The following is a 22,108-nucleotide window of genomic DNA, read 5'->3' as shown; positions in this document are numbered from 1 at the left end:
GCCCTGGGTTATTCCGGGGAAAGCCAGAGATTTCATCGTAGGCCTGGATTCAAGCCAACAAGCACAGCCGCAAACCCCAAAAGGATTAAGTGCATCCCAGCTCAAGGGAGGTACTAATAAAATACGGCTTAACACATGAGTATAAAAGTCCCTAAAACATCCTATAGGGTAAATGCACAGGCAAACTGAGCCCACCCAGTTGTCCTTAAGTGCCTTGTCACCATGGATCCCAGAGGGAAGCAAAATTGAACCTCATTCTTGACATCTTGCTCACTTTATCTCAGAGCAGAAGCCCTGAACACCAGCTGGCTCAAAGGATGTGGGGCTGGCTTGAGCTTCTATACCAGTGGTTCTCAACCTTGGCTGCACATTAGAATCACCTGGGGATCTTTTTAAAATCCTGATTTCTGGGCCTCATCCTCTGGAAATTCTGTTTCTTTGTTACTAATGTTGTGGCCCCATCCCATGGCAAAGAAACAGAATTTTGGGAGGATGAGGCCCAGAAATCAGGATTTTAAAAAGATTCCCAGGTGATTCTAATGTACAGCCAAGGTTGAGAACCATTGTTCTATAGTATAGAATCTATACCATTCCACTATTCCCTGACCCACAAACTCCTGCTCAGGCCTGCTAGGTGGTAGGAATGATGCCCAGCTGGGTCTGATTTCCCCAGGGTGCTGATCCCCACAGCACTGTGGGGAGACAGTGGCTTGCTGTTCTGATGGCTGGTGTAACCAGGTTGGGGTCGGAGCACGGGCCCTGGGTCTAGAACATTACCTGCCCATGGTGTGGCCCAGGCAAGTGACCTCACCTAGAGACTCATCCATACGTGGGTTAAAATACACCAACTGGGAGCGTCCAGGTGACGTGTAAGCACAGGACTGGCCAGAGCAAGTGCTCAGAAAACATGGCTGCTGTAACTTGATGCTGTCCCTGAAAGGGGTTATTTCTTCCGGTCCCAGGAGTCCAGACAAGCACAGCCAGGGAAGAGGGTAGGGGTGGGGTGTGGGGGGGAGCACAGCCTCCCAGGCCTGCCCAGGTTCGGGCTGGGCTTGGCCCCAGCTGAGGCTGGTTGAGCTTCTGAGGGAGGGAGGTGGGAACCAGCCTGTTGATGAAACAGTGCCTCCCAGTTGGATAAGCGACAGGGTCCACACTGCCTGAAGCGGTGGTGGATTTCAGACAGCGTCTGCTTCTCACCGGAGCCAAGGCCACACACAGCAGTGGCCGTTGCCCTGTCACCTGGAGGGCCTCAGCTGCCGAGGGTGACACACCAGGATTCGTTTCCTCAGAGAGGGCTTGGGGTGAAGCCAGACACCAAAATTAGTGGGCGGACGTTGCCCTTTTCCCATTGCCCCCCTTTACCAATGAGCGAGATGGGGTGTTTGGGGTCAGATGTTTCTTTAAGGAGACAGACCACAGGAGAGGGAGGGTTGTTCTGAGCAGCATCTGGGGAACGCTTTGAGGGGACGACATGCATGGAGCCATTACTAACCATTCACCTGCAGGACGTGGGTCTGGAACAGCTCCTCGTGGCCGGCGGCGTGGCAGGTGTAGTTGCCCATGTGGACGGTGGTCACCTTGGTGATGTAGAGCGAGTCGTCCTCTCCGAAGTCCTGCGCGGGGCGAGGAAGGCAGCGCGGTTGGCCTCTCTACCGAGTGGCTCGGGAAGGACGGGCAGGGCTCCCCGTTCTCGGGAAATGGAATGCTGCAGCTTTGAGACTTCCCTTCCCACCCGGCCCCTTGCTCACAGAGCCGCCTGCGGGGCTGCGCAGGCTCGGGCTGCAGGACCTGCATCGCTGTCCCCTGTTGCTTGCCCAGAGCCGTATATCCACGTAAGGCCTTGCTCACCTTTTCGGGGAGGCCGTGCTCGAACCCTTCCCCAGCAAGCTCCCTCTCAGTTTCCACTGGGCTCACCTGCCCTGCTGTTTATTGGCGGGTTTCCTGGCTCCTGCCCACCTGTTCGGAGGGCGCCGTGTTTAGTGTAGGCAAACTTCTTCTTAAAGGGCCAGACTTTAAGAAAGTTTTGGCTCTGTGGGCCACAGAGTTCCTGTCAACTACTCAGCCCTGCCTTGTGGCACAAAAACAGCCAGAACGATACACAAATCAAGCAGTGCCGTATATTCCAATGACATTTTATGTAAATCAATAGGCAGTGGGCAGATGTGGCCTGTGGGCTGGGCTTCGCTCACCACGGGTTTAGATCCCACCTTGATACCAAAATAGTTTCAGGCAGCTGTCAGAGGTCTGGAAAACCCAGAGAAAAGAAATAAAACTCTCAGGAGAATGGGGCAAGCAGCAACAAAGGGCAGGGCATAAAGAGAGCAGGAGGGCTGACGCGGGTGTGATTGATGTGTGTGTGTGTGTGTGTGGTCCATGGGATGCCGCTCAGTAAGCCTTGTCCCTGTGACCCTGCCGCTCACAGTGTGGGTTCCCACTGGGCTAGTGTGCAGGGGAGGGGTGGGTGGGAGGGGCTGTTGGCTGGTCAGAGGCCCCTGTGGGCGCTTGGGCCCAAAGCTCTCCCCCAGGGCCTTTTCTGTTAGCCGTGTTCTCTAGCAGAACCATGCCCAATGCTGGCCCTGTCCAGCCCCACTGCAGACAGGCTGGGAGACAGAGTTACCCGGCGTTTCAGGGGGACCCCTCATCAGGTTTGGCTCTAGCTACCAGACATCTCTGAAGTGTGGTTCTCAGAGCTGACGAGACTGAGGAGGGCTTGGCTCACTGGTTAGGAACAGGGCCGTGCTGTGCCGGTTGTGAAGGGATGGGCCCGGCGCTGGGACACGGAGACTCAGGTTTTAGCTTGAACTCTGCCATGGACCGCACGTTCCCTCATCCCTCTGGCCCGGGTGCCTGCACCTGTAAGTTGTACCCTGCCTGCCTCACGAGGGAAAGTGTCTGGGAATACGTTTTCCATTGTGGGGACTGTGACATACGTGGGGATGTTACTCCTCTTGTCATTATTAACAGAAGATGCAAAACCCCATTGACTCCCTGGAGCCAACACCACCCGTCCCTCCTGCCATTCCCCGGCCTTTCCACAGAAGCAGCCTGTGGCGGGAGGGAGGACAGGCCACAGGCAGTGGGCCAAGGGCTGTCCAAGGGCAGCCACACGGCAGCTCCCGGTCCTGTTCCTATCGTGCCCCTGCTCCTCGAATCACTGACCCTCTGTCTTGCTCCCCCTCCAGGGGGCCCGGCCACAACCCTCACGAGTCCTTTAAAGATGCTTCTGGCCAATGAACTAGCCCAACGAGGGGGTTCGGGCTCAGAGAGAGGCCCCGTGAGGGCGGAGGCGGAGGGTGGGTGGTGGACATGCAGCCAGCTTTCAGGGAATAATGCCCCCAGCGCCCCAGTGGAGCGCACACCGGAGAGGCTGCTGGCACCCTGTGACTTTCTCTGAAACATTTGCTCTGCCTCAGAAAGCCCCACTCCCATCCCTTCGCGGAAGCTTCAATAATAAAAATAAAACAGCAGAGAGCTGATTTGTCCTGTGTCATAACAGAGTCATAAAGGGTTCATACCTGAGTTGCTTATGAAAAGTTAATGGTTAGTCAGTTCTGGGGCTGACATATTTCTGGTCTAAGCGATTGCCTGTGTCAAAACCTAAATCTGGAGGAAAGTATATTTTGCTGGCGCCCCGTGGTGGGATGGCGTCTTGAAAGTGGGCTGGGAAGCTGGGTGCAGCGCCGCCCGCCCGGGGAGCCCCTCAGCACCTCAGCTGGTGGTTCCAGGGCACCTCCCTCCCACAGGCGGCCCCAGTGCCCGGGCCCTGGAATTCATTTTCCCTCCACACTGTCCTCCTGAGCCTTCGACCCCACAGCCCTTCCTCACAGGAGGGCCCTTGGTGCCCCCTGTGCTTGTTGTCACCTCCCTGGGGGTTGTGTGGTCACAGGACCACAGCATTCCCCAGCTGAGAAGTACCCCAGGACGAGGTTCCCACAGATCATGTAGGGTGATGCCACAGTCTTTAAAAGCTAATTCTGTGCCAGGAAATGTGACATATATCGCCCTGTTTAAGCCTCAGACACCCCCCCCACACACACCAGAAGCCATAAAACAGAATGACGGCCCAGTCCTGCCTCCTTCACAGCACAATCTGACCTCCTCTCACCACCTCCGCTGCCACCCCGGGGCCAAGGCACCATCTCCCTCTGGGGGGAGGCAGGGACCTCCACGCAGCAGCCACATGCCCTCCTAGCCCAGAGCCTCAGCTAAGGGCCTGCAGGGATGATCTGCCTGTCCCTCTCCCAGCCCAACTCCTTCCCCTCTCCTTGCTCACTCCACTCCAGCAGGGGCCCTCGCTGTTGCTCTAACATGCCTCTAACATGCCGGGCATCCTGTCTCCTCAGGAGCTTCCTACTTGCTGCGCCCTCTTTCCCAAAAGCAGCCCATCAGCCTGGCCTGCTCCTGCCTTCAGGTCTGCTCAAATGTTACCTGCCACCCTTTCTGCACCCCCTCCCAGGCCCCTGTCTTCCTTCCTGCCGTATTTCTCTATTGGCACTTGTTACGTTTACACTGTTGTTCGAATTTGCCTGGTCTGCAGTCTGTGCCCCTCCCCAATCCCCCGCGGGAATGTGAGCTCCACAGGGCGGGCAGGGGCTCTGCAGCTGTGTCTCCAGCACCTCGCGCAGGGCCGGCATCGCTGAGCGGACTGTGCAGCGTGGGCTAGGATTCCTGCAGGGACTGCCTTCTGGCTCCTTGGGTTTGACTACCAAGGAGCCCACCTCCCATCCATCCACCCAAATATCGCCAGTACATGGGTCAAAACGAGGTGGTGGGGTGGAAAGGCTGAGAACTGGGCTCCATCTCGCCCCTGCCTCCCGCCCTGTCTCCTCCACGCATCCCTCAGGCCAGGGCTCACTGATACTGACTGGAGAGAAGGCTCGACTCAGAGCAGGAGGCAGAGACGGGATGTACGTGAGCCCATCCTGGACTCCACGGTGATTCCTGGCGAGCCGCTAACGAAGCCCTGTAACCTCTCTGTCCGCTTCTCCTCGCTGCTCCCGGAGCGGAGGCAGATGTGGGTGCTCAGTCAGCGCCGAGGGGTGTGTGTCTGCTCTCCAAGGACACGCGGGGCTGCTGGGTGCATGGGGCTCCGCTTCAAGCACCTCACTCATTACCAGGCCGTGATTTGGGCTCTGGGAAGAACCTGGCTCTGTAATAAAATAATGTCTCTAGGCTGAAATAATAGGCATCGTGTAATTATGGAACAAAGTGCATATTGTTTTCTGGAACATGAATACTGACTACAGAAATCAAATTTACCTCATTGGATGTGAGGAAATTACTTTAAAAATTGATTTATAAGAAGCTATATAAAACTGAACCTGCAAGCCCTCCTCTCCTGCATGCTCTCTGAGATATGTCTGCACATGGCCATCAGTGCTTGATTGCATCTCTGTAATTGTCTTTTTATGGATGGCTTTTTTTTTTTTTTTTTTTTTTTAGTTCTGGTGCATAGAAATGTATTAGCAAAATCAAGGTTCTTTCTAGCAATAAACAGATGCCAGATTAGACCATTCTTTGTATTGATGCACATCCATCTTCGGGAAAGAGACAATTTTACTTAAAGACTTGGCTTTTGCCTTTTAAAAAGCTATTTTCTAAGTATCTGCCCTTAATAAAGGAAGCAATTAAATGAGACTTAAGTATTAAACTATATTTAAGCAGAGGCGAGAGGAAGGGGTGTTGTCATAGTGACGCATGGGAGTCGGTCTAAGTGACACGGAAATGAGCCGTCCGTGCTGCATACCGAGTGACTGGGTGTTCAGCACAAGGACTCCAGCGTGGTCCCAGAGTTTGGGTTAATGACACTGTCACGGCTACACGTTAAAACTCAGTTTGGAAACATTTTGTTTTAGAGCTTTTCCAACCCTGCCCTTCTCTGGGGCACCTCAGCTCTCTTTGGGGGAGATGGAGTGAAGGAGGTGGTCTTTGCCTCCACGCTGGTTAAGTCCTGGCTCCCAGAGGTACACTAACCTGAGCTTCCCACCTGCACAGACATTTCAGCGTCGTGGACCCAAACATCGAGTGACAGCAGCTCCTTGGCGATGGCCGGTCCTCAGAGATGTTTGTATTCACACAAGCAAGGACCAGACGCATCCTTGGTGGGCGCACGCAAACACCCATGTGGACACACGCAAACACCCACGTGGACGCACGCAGTCAACCTGAGCATGCGCACGCTCGTTCCAACCCACTGGCCCTCCACAGCTGACCATTCTGATCCACACTCGGGCTCCCCTGCTGGCCACTCCTTTCCAGCCCCAGGGAGGACAGACTTGCTGCTCTGCAGAACCAGTCCTCTTGCTCAGAGTCCTCTTTAGAAAGTCCCTGCAACTTGAAATGATCCCTGAGTAGCTGCTGAGTCTCCATGGGAGGGCTGCCATGGACAGTCACTTTCAGTGGGTCTGTCCTCCTGCCCATCTCCAGGCCCAGGAGAGGGAGCCAGAGGCATGAGAGCAGGCCCCCGGGGAGGACTCCTGGCTTCCCCGGGAATGCAGGGAGCGTGTGGTTGCTGGCTGACGGGTTTATGTGGCCAGTCTCCCCGTGACTGAGTGTCAAGGGGAGGCCCTTCATCTTCCTGTGCAGCACTCGACGGTCCCTGCTGTGTGGCATGGTGCCTGGTGCGTAAGTGGTGCTCAGTTAGTATTTGCCGAGTGAATGGAGGTGTGTCAGCCATGTGTGCTGTCTCTTGGGGAGCCCTGAAGGGGAGGGTGGTGGAGTAACATCACCTAAAGAGAGGTCTGGCCTGTGTCCTCAGCTCCTGGGAGGTGCTCTCTGGGCCTTGGTTGGCCTGGGAGCTTTCTCCACCGGACAGTCTAACAATGTGGTGGGGGCTCTGGGCCAAGTGGCATTAGTTCTGCCTCCCCAAGGGCTGGATACCAGAGGTCAGCCACGTGGGCATATGTGAGTGACCTTGGGACACCAGGGTTGTGTGAGTTTCCCTGGCTGGCAGGACTCTGCGGATACTGTCACATGTTGATGCTGGGAAAATAACATGTCCACGACTCCAGGGGAGGGGACAACGGGAGCTCACATGTGGACCCTCTTGGACTCTGCCCAGGGGTGTCTCCCCTCAGCAGATCTTAATCTGTCGTCTTTCCCTGTCATGAACTGTCACCGCGAGTGTAACGGCCCTCAAAGAGTTCTGTGAGTCCTAGCAAACGATGGAGTCTGAAGGTAGCTTTGGGAACTCTCCAAACTTGTCAGAGTGAGGGTGGCCTTGCATGGAATGCTGTCTCTCACTTTGTAGTTGGCACCAAAATTCAAACAGGGCAATTGTGACCCAGCGGTGTGGATGCTGAGCATCTGTCCTGGGCACACACTTGAGTGCCTGAGTACACACAGGTGTCTGGGCACCTGCAGCAGAAGGCTCACACTCGAGACAGCTCTGAGCCCCCAGCTCGTCCTCAGAGGCCAGAGGGCAGACACCTTTTGACTGGCCAGGACTCCAGAGCATCGTGTGGGGAGTGGCAGCTCATGGGGCCCGAGTTGCAGGCTTGAGCCCCTGAACAGGGCTTTGGGTGGTTAGCCCATCAACCCTGCATGGCCAGCTGGGGCGGGGGAGGGACTCAGGCACTAGACTGAAGTCCAGACCGCTAGAGCCTGCTGCCTGCATCTGGGCAAAGTGCAACACGCCCTCAGAGCTGCATGGATCGTGAACCCCAGGCTGAGAGGACCTTACGGAGGGCACCAGCTTCTCTACGCTGGACCATATTCACAACAACAGCGGCTGCCATTCGTGCTGTCCTTGAAACACCCCAGGGAGGATTTAATTAAATTTCCTTCCACAGCTCATTTCAGGGACCGAGAAGGCTTGCAATCAGGAAATTTTGCCTGATACGGCGTTTAAAACTCTTATACACCGTTGGAGGGAGTGTAACTTAGTGTAGGCTTTTGGGGGGAAAATTTGACAACATCCATCAAAACCCAGTCAGGGCACATGCCCAGGTTAGGGGCTTGATCTCCAGTGGGGGGCGTGCAGGAGGCAGTCGATCAATGATTCTCTTTCATCATTAGTCTCTCTCTCTCTCTCTCTCTCTCTCTCTCTCTCGCTCTCTCTCTCTCCCTCTCTCAAATAAATCTAAAAAATATATTAAAAACAAACAAACAAAAGCCCCCAAACGTGCCCACCCTATATGTAGTCTTTCTACTTTGAAGAACAGACCTACTTACGCAGACGTGCAAAGAGGAGTGTAAGGGTGCTTACTGCAGCACTGTTCGAAACAGGTAAATCCCGAAAACAGGCTGAGTGTGGCTGCCCTGCTGGGGCTGGGAGGACAGCCAGGCTTGGCAGGTGCTCAGTATGGCCTGGGGCTCTGCATTCAGGGTCTAGGAGCTGGATCACAACTTTCCTGAGGGACCCTGTACCTTTGAGATGGGGCCAGAAGTGGTCACTGAGCACAGGGGGAGCCTTGAAGCCAGTGACAGAGGGAAGAGCGGTGGCCCGAGGGAGCCACTGAGAAAGCAAAGGCCAGCGGAGGTACCTGGAGGGGCAGAGCCCTCCCCAGGAGTTGCACAGGCTGGTGGACCACGGGCCTGGCCCCTGTGTCTTTAGAGCTCTGGCCAGCACTCCCAGGGGCTTGCACTCACCCAAAGTTCTAAGGGACCAGGTGGTCACCGGCAGCCAGGGTTTCTGACACCAGCCAGAGAGAGCTGGCCGAAGCCTTTCAGTGTCTTAAGTACAGTGTTTTTTCCCCCAAGACTTTAAAACAAAAGGTACCCAAGTGTTTAATGAGATTATTTTAATGCAGAACCTACAACCACTGTCTATCGTGCTGCAAACAGCTCTCCATGTTGATCAAACGCCTCTCATCTCTTTACAATGGATTCGTGACTGGTTCATATAAAGACAATAAAAATTAAATGAGTCATGAGCTCCTAAATCATTCTCTTTGGTCTTTTTACTAATTCACTTCCAAAGAGGAGCTGGCTGTGAGCACATGCTTCATTAGAGCTATTTGTTCCTGGTTTTACACCATTTAGGCCTGGAAAAAAGCGAGCCTTTAACACATCCTTCAAACACGGCCATGAATACTTCCCTCTAAAGGGTTTTGTTTTTCTGCTTTTATCACTGAGCTTCGCCTGCCGACATCTGAAAGCCCCAAAAAGCAAGATTTGGTGAAAGACGGAAAAAAAAAATAACCCAATAAAAAAAGAGTGGCTCTTTCAAGTCATTTGAAATATGCTAGATTTGCTGTAGGCGGGGTTTCCTTTTTAGTTTTTTTTTTTTTAAAGAATACAATAGAAAAATGTTGCCTCTCCCTGAGAATATCCCAGCCAAACGATCCCAGGTGCAGGTCTCAGCCTTCTGCTCCCCTCCTGGCTGGGGAGAGGCCAAAGGCTACGGAGACACATGAGCCTGTATCTGCAGGGACACATCCCAGGGGCCTGGGCACTGCAGTAGTCACTGCTGGAGCAGGAGGCAGCCCAGCTGGCCCCAGAGCGAGGCCTTGGCAAGGCTGGGTGCTGCGGGTCATGTCCCAAGAGTGAGGAACTCAGAGCTCCGGCTGGGTGTGCAGGTTGGCTGTGGGCCCTGGCAAGTCCCTGGCCCCTGTGAGTTACATAACCCCGCTTGCCTCATGGCGTTTCGGTGAGTGTTACATGAGATGCTTCTCGTACAAAAAGCAGCATGGCCCCTGGCCCCCTGGACGCGGAGCTGCCGATACTAAGCGTGGAAGCAGCAGCAAGGGGTCAGCTGTTTCTGTGACTTTGGGATGTCCTCTCCCTGCTTCTGTTCTCCTCATTAGCAGCTCTCCTGTCCCGGAGGATCGTAAGGGACCGTGAGAGAGGCAGTTATGAGGGACGGCAGGTGACCTTGCTGAGGCAGGATGTGCAACTGGCTTTGGGGACAGTCACTTCACTGCACCCCGAGTGGCTGCTGTATCTTTGTCCTGGATGGAGGACTGAGGCCTAGCATGGATTGCATGTTCAGTTTCTGCAGAAAGGGAGGCAGCCTCTCCCCCGGGACCCCCAGGACCCCTAGGATGGAGGCCAGGGGAGGGGAGCGGCCTATGGATCTGCCTCTGAGATGGGCCCTCACCCTGGTCCCCAAAGCCTGGCTCTGAGCCTTCAGGAGACAGGGGCTGCAGGGGCAGCTCTGGGGGAAAGTCAGGGCTCTGTGGTCCAGGCGAAAAAGTGGGTGCCTGGGTGGGATCGGGGTGTTCCTGGCTTATGTGCAGGACTCCTGTGTCTGACAGGCCCCTGCCCCCCAAGCACGCTCCTTCTCTCAGGCAGTCTGACTTCAGGGCTGGGAGAGTCCTCGAGGCTACCCAGCTGGTCCCCTTTCCGCTTGGGTGCCTGCAGTGACGGGTGCCTCGGTAGCTCCTAAGGCAGAATTCTTCCTGATGATAAGCTAAGCCCACGGGGATCTGGCTGAGGCCCTGGGACGGAGTGCCCTCCGCACCCGACATTGTGCTGTCTGAACAGAGCAGGGCCAGGGCCACTGTGGGGTGAGGGTCTATCCTCCGTCAGACGCCAGCTCAGGCCCACTCCTGGACGGCAGCCTTGAGCTCGGGCTCCAGCTCTGGGAGGTGCCATGGGAGGTGCCATGGCCTTGCCCCCATGTAGCTTCGGAAGTGGGGGCAATGGGTCATGTCCTGAAAGCTAAAGCGGGAGGCCGCAGGGCCAGTCTGAAGCCGCCCAGACCCATGACTGCCTCAGTAAAGGAACCATGGCAGCCGGCCAGGAAGCAAACACAGTACAGGCAGGCTTTGTTCGCGTGCGTAGGTGTGGGAGCAGAAACTATTGATTTCTGATGGAACAAACAGAAAAAGGCGTCAAAATCCAGAGACCACTGCCAGCGGCCACAGTGTGTTCCCGCTGCACCTTCTGCTGGGAGCGCCTGTCTCTGGGCCTTGCACTCTCGGTCCCTGATGCTGCCCTGCTGGGGGGCGGTGTTTTTCCCGGTGTGGCTGAGGCAGAGGTCTCTCATGCAAGCTGGGGCCTCCTGCCAAGGGGCGGGGGGCGGGGGGTTGGCTCAGGCATCCTCAGGTGGCACACCAGGTCCTGCCTGAACTTCCGGGCAGCCTGGGGCACTGCCCCACTCTGAATGCACTACTGGGGAGGAAGACCCCTAACCCCTCTCCTCTCACACCTCCCGGAGCATGATCAGGGTCCCCCTCATTTTTGGGTCCCACTTATTTGGGGTCCTCCTTGGGTGCATGTTTAATCTTAGGCTGGAAGAGGCTCATGGTCAAACAGACATTTGACCGTGTCACTCCCCAATTTAAGATCTACGAATCCCACTGCCTAAGGGAACAGCCAAGATCCTTTATGTTAATATTCAAGCCTGTCATGTTCCGGCCCCAGCCCCCCATCCAGACTCCTCTCTTGCTTATCCCTGTCCCCTGAACTTGGACCAGAGCTTCACCTTCCTCCGGCCCCCAGAGCTGGCTCCCTCCTTGTAACATGGAACCTGTAATTCTGCCTTTTGATGTCTCAGCCCCCTCGAGGCCCAGGGTGTCTTTGCTCTACGCTCTAGCACAGGCCTTGGATTCACCAGTTCATAGTAAGTGAGTCCAGAGGATGACTCTGCACGTGCACCATCTGGACGGCCACACACACACACACACACACACACACACACCCGGGACTCATGAACGCTGTGACAGCGACACTGCTCGCTGGGGAATCCGTGAGGCTCCTTCCCACTCAGCTCTGGGCTAGAGGGTACATTTACTTTCTAATCAAATATTATTCTGATGCTCGAGGCAGCCTTGATGTTTGCAAGTCAGAAAAGTTTAATTACATGTGTCATTAGGATGGCATTCTGTAATGGCCCTGTGAGTGAATTCATTTAACAGAATTCTTAACAGATAAGACAAGACAAATTAATATTTTGTTGCCCATGAAAGCGTCTCATTAAGAGAGTAGTGAAAAAGTGATTAATATTTTGTTGCCAATCAAGATGTCTCATGCGAGTGACAAAACAAGGAGGCCCGCACCTCCCCGTGCTCGCCCCGCTCCCGCCTTGGGTTTTGTAGGCTGATCAGCTTCCTGGTCTGCGCAGTGTTCCGTGCCCGGCGCTAATTACCACGCGGGGGATAGTATTCCATCTCTGACTGCAGGGGGCGGGGCGGGCACTGGCACGCTGTATGCTGAGAGTCTCTAGGAGCTATTCAATCCCTGATCTTTGCCCCGTCAGGGCTGCCCTTCTGGGCTGTTCTCCCCCGACCACTTCAAAAATACCCCGTGAAACCAGAGGGTTTGGTTGTTCCCCCTACAGCTGATTTCTTCCCAGGGCTGCTGTCCTCATTGTCCCCAGACGGGGACTGCTCCTACGATCACCTGCTGTGTGGGCACCTGGCTAGTCATGTCCCACATTCAGCCTAAAAATGTCCCCGCAGGGAGGACATCCTCATCCCCCGGTCCCCTCAGGCCCAGAGCAGTCACACAGCTCACCCAACAGCTCTGGACCTGCAGGAGGTGGCTGGTCATTGTCCGTCTCCCTGCATGAAACGAGACTGACATGGATGGTGTTGTCCTGTCTCAAGGACAGGCAGCAGGGGCAGCCCAGGGTCATAGCTGCCTGACTGGGGAGCCGCAGGCTTCTGCTGGCTGCTTGTTGGGGACTCAGGATGCAAGGTGTTGTTTGGCAACAGCAGCAGTAGTAGTAATAGTAATAATAATGATGATGATGATGATAATGAGAGGGATAATAGCACGGAACACTTGTGCCAAGAAGGTCACATGTATCTTCTCATTTAATCTGCACTGCAACCCTATGAGGCAGTGACTATTATTCATACCCATTTCATAGAGGAAGAAACTGAGGCTTAAGGAGTCAAGTGGCCTTTCCAAGGTCACTCAACTAGTAAGCGGCAGAGCTGAGACTTAAACCCAGGTACCTTTGACCTCCCAGAGTCTGTGCCCTTCACCGACAGGCTGTGTTGCCTCCTTCCTCTTTCTAAGGCAGGGGAGCCACATACACCTGAATGGACATATGTGTATGTGTGAATAGGTGTGTGTATGTGTATGTATATGTGTTGTGTGTATGTGTATGTATGTGGTGTTTTTTGTGTGTTATGTGTATGTATTGTGTACTTGTGTGTGTTTGTGTGTGTAGAATGTGGTTGCATGCATCAGGCCCGAGGACCCCCATGGGGCTGGTGCTGCCCTGCATCCTCACGTGGGGGTTTCTGAGAAGCTCAGAGCCCTGCCTGTGTGTGGGCTGCTGACTTGACCACGAGCAGCAAGTGCTTCCTGGGAGGTAACGAGAGGCCATTAATCTCCAGTTGCACCCACAATTACCCAAATTGCTAACCTCACTGTGCAAAGTAAAAATGCAATTGAGTTGGTGCTGGAGGCATGTTTAAGGGAGGGAAACACACTCCAAGTAATTTAATTAACTGATGGCAAGTGCATTAAGAGGAGTTCTGCCTCAGCCTTTACTTCTGGTGTCTTTAAATAGAGCATCAAGCAAGGCCCATGGATGTCTAGACAAACACAGGCAGACGTGTTCTGGTTCTGAACCACTGACCACTGGCCACACATGGCTAAGAGCTGATGCCCACCTTGACAGCTCTTGTACATACAAACGTGCACCCCCGACATACACACACATGCACCCCAGGACACTACCTTCCCTTGCTAAGATCCCAGACACGCTCTGGGCTCCTTAGGATCAGAAGACTGCCCATCAGCATCTGGCGTCAACACCCACCGGTTTGTGCTGGCACTGACATTCAGATACGGGTGGAATACAGCCTATGAGGCAACCACAAGGAAACGTCCTGCCCAGTGTGACTGGGGAAGGGCCCTCCTGCCAGCTCTGCCCAGAGTGGCTCTCCAGGATGGCCCCTCTTTTCTCTGCTTCCCACACGATTTCCAGGTGCAGCAAGAATCCCATTCGAGGATTCCTGCAGGATTCTGTACTGGGCCTCTCCCCATAAAGCAGACGTCAAGGGTGTGGGGTTTAGCTGCCCTCTTGTGGCCACCAGTATTGCTAATCACGGTCCTGCATGCACATGCATGTCTCTAGGGTTGGGGAGCTCACTGCCTCCTCTGATGGCTCACTCCATCGAGAGGCAGGGCTGTGGCTGGAATGGTGTTCCAGCTAAGGAGCTAAAATTGGTTTCTTTTTGGGGTGCTCCCTGGGCCTTTGTGATAGTCCAACTCTTGGATCACACAGACCAGGCCGACACCCTCTGCCCCAGCACCTCCCCCAGCATCTTAGCACTGTTAGCGGGAACTGGCCACACATCCCACCGGTCCTCCTTCTCTGGATTCTGAGCCAGTTGACCTGTCCTGCGCCCAGACCAGGGCTGCCCCCTGTTTCTGTACCTGCTGACCTGGCAGCATCTTGCTTGGTGACATCATTCTGTCCTCTCACACGAACTTCTGGGAAATCCTTTCAACCATTGAGCCAAACCAGAACCAATAAATATTCTTGAATGAATCCCTGTATTTCTCAAGTCCAGTAGAAGGGAGGTACCATTGATGTTGCTTTTCTAATAAATTAATTCATTGAGGATCAGCTGTTTAAGAAATTGCTTAAGTGCTACAGGCAGTGTGGGGGACGCTGGGACCCCAGCCCAGGCTGCCTGGGCCCTCAGCGTGCAGACGTTCTCCTGTTGGTCATGATAGGCTGTGTGAGCTCAGGGCTCTCCCACTCAACGCATCACCCCCGCATTTCCCACTCCATAAGCAAGGCCCCAGGGCAGGCCCCTCTGGCTGGACCTAATTTTCTTTCCCTCATCACCTGGCCTCTGTCCTCCAGCCAACCCAGCCCAGGAGCTCACCTCTGCCCTCCACAGGGAATCCCTCTTCCCCATGTCCAGCTGTCTATATTCTTCCCAGCTTTAGGCCCGGAGTTTCTCCTCCACCACCCAGGGGACCTCACCCAGATGTTCTCCCTGGGAGCCCTCTGGCATGTTCTCTGTTGGACTGTGGTCCCTCCCTCTGAGCAGTGGGCTTGATACACAGCCCCCTCCTCTCACATCCCATCCTCACGCCCACCTCCTGGCCTTAGCCGCTTTGGCCTGTAACAAGGACCTCCTGCCCTGCCCCCTGGCTTCCCCGTTCCCTTCTGGGCCTGGCTGGCAGGCTCACAGCCACCACACACCCTGCCTCTGCATGTGGTGGGGCTTGGGTTTTCCAGTACCTCCAGGTGTCTGACAACAGGTTGGAAGGTACCAAATGTGGGTGGCAGCAGAGAACCCTCAGGCCCTGCCTCTGCCGCAGTCTTGCACAGGTTACTTCCCCTGGACGTACGTTTGAGCTCCAAGTCAGAGCCAGGTTACTTACGTTGATGTCTTCCAAATCCAGGAAGTTCAGGGCGAGCCCGTTGCGCTTCCAGACGATGGGTGGTCGCAGGTCTCCGCGGACAGCACACGTTAGCACGGTGCTCAGCCCCACGGTCACTGTGGCCACGCTGACCCTCTCCTCCGGGGCGAGGCTGAGCTGAACCACCTCTGCAGGGAGAAGAAGGCCGTCAGGTGCAGGGGATTTCCTGTGGGGCAGGGGCCGAGGTTGCTGGAGGGCAACGGGCATTTGTCCACCACGTGCCGACAGAACATACAGACGGACATACCTCCTGGGAGAGGGGCCACAACTTATGCCAAATGATCAAAGGGCTCTGTGGGCCAAAACGGGCCAGGAACCACAGCGAGTGCAGAGGAGCCATCTGGGCTGTGGCCGGAATGTGGGCTGCCTGCCCTGTGGGCCATCCCACAGAGACCAGGGCCAGACGTGCAGCGCCTGCCATGTGCTCCCGGGGCCTCGGGCCTCACGAGGTCTGGGCCCGGCTGGGTGCAGTCAAGCTCTTCTTCTGGGGGCAGCGTAAAGGTTGCGCTGTCTGCAGTCTGGGGAATGGACTGGCTGACCTTTGAAGGTTTGTTTCTGCCTGAGGACTCTCTGAACTTGGATTTGGATTTCTGCTCAGCCACCAGGCACGGTAGCCTTTAACTTTTTGAAGTGTACTTTAGGCTGCACAAATTATTAATCGTTGCCATTTCACACTTGATAACTGGCATGAAGACTGGCCATTCTTCAGGCAAATGGGAAGGGTCTAAAATACTTCCCTTTAACCAGAGGCTTTCTGAAATGCTTGGGATTTATGAAACAATTAATCAGACTCAGATGTTCAAAAACCAAAATGGGATCAGGCTTGGAGGGAGAGTCACTAGCCCGCTGGCTGGACGGCCTCCCCCAAATCTGCAAGGCAAGGGGGCTTGGGGCAGCAGCCAGAGGCGGCATGAGCCGAGGGAGGCAGCTGGCTTGGGGGTTGGGGGGTAGGGGGAGCTGTGTTTATTCTGGGATGCCAGCAAAAATGCTGGGAGCCCTTTTTACTCTGACTGAGACTCTATCAGGGCCTGGGGGTGTCTGACAGCTGTGGAGCAAGGCAGAGAGCTGGGGATGGAGCTGTGTGACTCAGTGGGACACTTTTGAGATGAGATCAGGCAGAACATCTGTGCTCACACCCTCCTGCCAGCGTGTGTGGGAGAGGGGAGGGGAAGGCGAGCCAAACAGCCACAGGCGCGAAGGCGCGAAGCTACAGGTGCACGATGCACTGCAAAGCAGATGCAGTCAGGTAGGAACCTGAGGAGCAAAGCCCTTCCCGTCCACAATCATTCAGTGGCCCTGCCCTGGGCCCACAGAGAGGAACAAGGTATATACTAGGCGCTCAATCAATGCTTGTTGGACGGATGGATTCAAAATGGAGAAAGTGGAAATAAAGAAGGAAAGGAGCCAACAGGCCAGCGGAGAGGGGACAGTCACACACAGGACAAATGTGGCTCCCGGTGGTGGAGCCGCAGGAGGAAAGATAAGCAGCACGTGATTGATGCAGATGCAACCCGCGTAATATTTCACAAACGAAGGTGCATTTCACATTCCCTCTTCAATCACATTCTGTGTGCTGCCCTCCTGCCTTGGAGTCATGAGCTTATTTCTCAGGGCAGAGAGGGCGCTAGCCCACTGTAGCAAAACCCGGCTTTGGAGATAGAGGGCAGAGCGAGGAGAGATAAGGAGAATTTGCTAAAATTGTCCAGCTTCCCCTGTGCTGTGCTGGCCCTTAGGGCTCAGAACCCAGATTCTCTCCAAGTATAAACAAGGTACCTCTTCCTCATGGGATTCCTTGCCTGGTGTGGCCCAGTGGTTGAGTGCCCACCAGGTCAAGGCACATACTCAGGTTGCAGGCTCAGCCCACAGTAGGGAGCGTGCAGGAGGCAGCTGATCAATGATTCTCTTATTATTGATGTTTCTACCTCTCTCTCCCTCTCTTTTCCTCTCTGAAATCAATAAAAGTATATTAACACCCCCTGTCCCCCCAACAACCCATGAGGCCCTGTGCTCTATGGAAGAAGTAAGCAGGTATGGAATACCCCATCCTCGTCCCGGGGCATTGTGGGAATCACAAGGGAGACTGTGGAAGGGCAAAGAGTGTGCCTGCTAGTGTGTAGGTGAGAGGAGGCTGAACTGTCTCTAACCGGCCTGCTCCCCTCCCCACCTGGGGCGATTACACATGGTGTGAGAGCCAGAGCCTCAGATTATCCACCAGAGCCCCCTGGACTCCTGAGTGACCTGGAGGGAGCCAGAGGTCCTTGCCTGGGCACTGGCTGGGCTGTGAGGTGCTCTGTACCCCTGTGTCTGAGGGCTGCATTGAATGGCCAGATCTGGGCCAAAGGCAATGACCTCCTGACCTTGAGGGGTGCATCGTGCCAGTGGGGGCGGTGCGCGGCTGAACCAAGGGAACCTCAGACTCCAAAATCCACCAGGCTGCGAGAGCCCAGACCAGGAGCTCAGCCAGGGCTGACCGCTGACAGGGAACTGGGGAGGATTAGGGTTGCGGGGTGAGATCCCAGCAGCAGAAACCGGAGGTGGTGGAGAATGGCAGGGTGCTTAAATCCACACTCAGAAACCAGATAGAGGAGCAGCTGGGGACGTGGGGTGGGGTGGGGAATTGGAAACACGAAGCGTTTTTCTTAGGTAGAGAATTAATTATGTGGACTGCAAAAATGATCATCAGCCCGGACTCAGCTTCATAATGGATTGAATATTTAGGTGCATTTTTCTCCCAATGGCTGGTGAGTGGGGCTTGTGAAGAAGTCAGGTGCTATATGTTATCACTTATATGGCCAATTAATCTATGACACAGGAGACAAGAATATACAATGAGGCAAAGACAGTCTCCTCAATAAATGGTGTGGAGAAAACTGGACAGATAATGTGTAAAAAAAAAGAGAAAGAAACTAGACTGCTTTCTCACACCATATATAAGAAAAGACTCAAAATGGATTAAAGACGTATGTAAGACCCAAACCATAAAACTTCCAGGAGAAAACATAGGCAGTAACTCTGACATTGCTCTTAAGTAATATTTTTTTGGATATATTTTCTTGGGCAAGAGAAACAAAAAAATAAACAAATGGGACTATATCAAACTAAACAGCTTTTGCAAAGTAAAGGAACCATCCACAAAACAAAAAGACAACCTACTGAATGGGAGAAGACAGTCACCAATGATGCATCCATTAAGGGGTTAATATCCAAAATATATGAGGAATTCATAAAACTTACACCAAACACACAAACACACACACACAACCTCATTAAAAAATGGGCAGAGGACCTGAATAGACACTTCTCCAGAGAGGACATACAGATGGCCAACAGACATGTGAAAGGATGCTCAGCATCACTAATCATCAGGGAGATGCAAATTAAAAACCACAATGAGATACCACCTCACACCTATCAGAATGGCTATCAACAAATCAACAAACAAGTGCTGGCGAGGATGTGGAGAAAAGGGAACCTTGTGTACTGTTGGTGGAAATGCGGATTGGTGCAGCCATTATGGAAAACGTATGTAGATCCCTCAAAAAAATAAAAAAATAGAGCTATTATATGACCCAGCAATTCCACTTCTGGATATTTATCCAAAGAAACCCAAAATACTAATTCAAAAAGATATATGCACCCCTTCGCTCATGCACTGATGCACCCCAGGGCTCCCATGGTACCTTGAGGCCTGAGAACCCTTGTCTTAAAAGAAGGGGGTGTCTGCATAGATGGAAAGGGAGTGCAGGTGGATTTGGGGAGGTGAGGTAGACTGGCTGGCTGGGGGACTGGGGGCCCTAATTACCAGGCTAGGAGCACCACCCTCATTTGGAATGTAACACTTATGTGCAACGCAGGAGGCCTCCCTCCATGTGGCCCCAAAGCGATATATTTCAAAAAGTGTTAGAAAAATGTCTGGAGGAGCCTGTAGCACAGGGCTAAAACCAACCAACCAACCAACCAACCAACCAACCAACCAAAACACTCCGGGAGGGAAGTGTGCGCCTCTAGGCCTCTGCCCTGGGACAGCCGCTCCTGCGACCTTGCTGAGCGCACCCGCCCATCATCTGTATGTCTGAGGACATGCACTTTGCACAGGAAAGACTCGAAAAATTAGAATGGTGCATACTGACAGGCCATCATAATTCTGCTGTCAGCTACACAAACATTAACCGAAGTGCAAATATTTGGATCATTTAAAGTTTAATTAAATGTTGTTTCATTGAATTTAACTCGTGTCAATATTCTCTAGCTCCGTGTAAAATTCTGAAGAGATTTATGGCAACCGAACCTCTCCTCACGCCCAGTTATTTACTGTTCGGCACGCCTTCCTCTGGCCAGGCCCACTTCCCCGCTAAGTAACCTCCCTGCAGAATGCGGCTGTAGGAAGAGGCTGGTGTCCTTGGAAAGAGAAGGTTAGAGCAGGCCAATGGGGAGCTTGGCCAGCCTTGTTGGGCAGAGATCCCCCAGATGACAATGGCCCTGTGATAAGAACTGGCAGGCTGCCTGGCAAGCAGGTAATTTGGGGAGGGCAAGGGAGTTGGGGGGGCCTCACAACTTGGGACACCTACCTCCCTATGCATCAGGCCTTCTGACATCAGAGGGCTTCCCTTGTTCCCCCCCGGGGATTAAGAGGGACAGGTTGCATGGCCACGACTGTCGAAGTCAGCGCAGGTTGGTTGGCACGAGACAGAACCTTCGTGGTGCACTAACCAGGCTGTGTGTCTGGCAGTGGGGTCCCAGGCAGGGCTCTTTGGGCTCTGGTGCTTAGCATGGTGCCTGGCACACAGTTGGTGGCTTAAGGCCAAGTTGGGCTGACAGCTGTCTCCTGGGAGACACCTACCTCACTGTCTAGGTCCTTCAAACCAGAGCAGCAACACCCTTGGTTTTCCAGACACAAGGTGTTGCAAACACCGGCTCTCAGCCTGCTCCCTGCACACCTGCTCTCCCTGCTCATTGGAGCTTGGAGAGAAGGGGCGGTGCTGCAGTGAATGGACCCATGGAGAGCAGGGTAACAAACATCCTTCCTGAAAACGGGAGGCCATGAGACTTCAGTCGCTGGAGAGCCAGTGTTAGTTCCTAGTACAGCTTTCCCGTGATCTCGGCTGCTGTTCCTCACACGGCACTGAACTCGATGAGACACTCATAAGCCCATCAGCACCTTCTCAAGCAGGATTCTGGTGCTTCACAGCAATAAAAATTAAATTTCTCAAATTCTCGTCAAGTTGGCGTTAGTATTTATATGTTAGAAATGCACTAATGGAACACATTCCTATTCTCAGGTTCTTGTCAAGTTGGTGTTAGTGTTCGCATGTTGGAGATGCACTAATGGAACTCATTCCTATCTGGACAGTTGGCATTTTTTCAAATGATGATTTTGGTGAGAAGAGCCTGTCAAAAGCTCAACCTGCCTGCACAGCGATATGTTACTTATTTTTAAAAATATGTTTTTATTGATTTCAGAGAGAGGAAGGGAGAGGGAGAGAGAGAGATAAAAACATCAGAGATAAAAGAGAATCATCTATTGGCTGCCTCCTCACACTCCCAATTGGGGATGGAGCCCACAACCCAGGCATATGCCCTTCCTGGGAACTGCACTGCAACCTCCTGGTTCAAAGGTCAACCCTCAACCACTAGCCACACTGACCGGGCTGCACAATGATGTTTTAGACTGAACCTTGCAGGGCAAAGCCAGTCTCAGGGGCCTGCTTGAGAATTAGGGCCATCTGGGGAGCGCCAGGTGGGCGCTTAGACACAACTCTTGGCTGCAGCCTCTTCTCACAGTGTTTTCCTTGTAAATTAATGCTCTTTCCTCAGAATGACCCCTCAGGTGACCTGGGAGTCGCCAAGGGAAGTGTGGCACCTGCGGGACCGGCTCTATTGATCTGGTCTTGCTCCTGTGACCAGGACCACACTGTGAAGTTGGTAAGTGGGACAGAAAGCATGTCTTCTGACCAAATAGGGGACAGGCAACATCTCAATGCCTCCTGGACACGATGACTTCACCTGGCATTTGCAGATATAACTGAGGTGGGGTGCGTTGTGTCCCCGCTTTTTCCCTTCACTCACTCCTTTCCAACCGCTGCTGACACTTGGCAGGTGGGAGGCTGGGAACAAGTTGTTGTAGGGCCTTTCATATTGACACTCATGTTTGAGCACTGAGCTGTGTCTGGCATCCACAGGGGGCTCTGGACCAGCCAGACTTGCACTTATCCAAAATTTCCTGTTTCTTTATGCAAAATTTGATTCAATTTTTGTGCCATCTTCAGATTCCCTCTTCCTTGTTTCATTTTTGGAGCTCAGACACCATCTTTTCCTGGGTCTCAAGCCTGCTGGCTTTCAGACTGGAATTTACACCATCGGCTCTCCTGGGTCCCCAGCTTCCTGACTGCAAATCTCAGCTGCCAAAATCATGTGAGCCAATCCTCTCTCTCCATCCTTCCATCCATCCACCCACCCACCCACCTACCCATCCACCCATCTATTCACCCATCCAGCTATCCATCCATCCATCTATCCATCCATCCACCCACCCACCTACCCATTCACTCACCCACCCACCCACCTACCCATCCACTCACCCACCCACCCACCTATCCATCCATCCATCCATCCATCCATCCATCCACCCACCCACCTATCCATCTACCCATCTATTCACCCATCCAGCTAAGAATCCATCCATCCATCCATCCATCCACCCACCCATGTATTCTATTTGCTTTGGTTCTCCGGAGAACCCTGCCTAATGCAGTCATCATCTACGCTCTCTTCTCTCCTCCATGGAGACTGTGTGGTCATGTATTTTGTGAAAGCGAAGAACACAGCC

The 22,108-nt window shown here is 53.6% G+C and overlaps 1 protein-coding gene across 1 annotated transcript in view; it reads right to left on the bottom strand.

Annotated features, from left to right (window-relative positions):
- Nucleotides 1-22,108, bottom strand: part of FSTL4 (follistatin like 4) — a 327,280-nt gene that overhangs the window by 31,633 nt on the left and 273,539 nt on the right. The window contains exons 7-8 of the mRNA XM_036314191.1: nucleotides 15,244-15,410; nucleotides 1,493-1,613 (exon numbers count right to left, since the gene is read on the bottom strand). Of these exons, the coding sequence (XP_036170084.1) occupies nucleotides 1,493-1,613; nucleotides 15,244-15,410 (288 nt within the window). The remainder of the gene's footprint in view (nucleotides 1-1,492; nucleotides 1,614-15,243; nucleotides 15,411-22,108) is intronic.

Source organism: Myotis myotis, unplaced genomic scaffold, assembly GCF_014108235.1.
Source record: "Myotis myotis isolate mMyoMyo1 unplaced genomic scaffold, mMyoMyo1.p scaffold_m19_p_6, whole genome shotgun sequence".
In the NCBI taxonomy this organism is placed as follows: domain Eukaryota; kingdom Metazoa; phylum Chordata; class Mammalia; order Chiroptera; family Vespertilionidae; genus Myotis; species Myotis myotis.
This window is presented reverse-complemented; position numbering and strand designations above follow the sequence as displayed.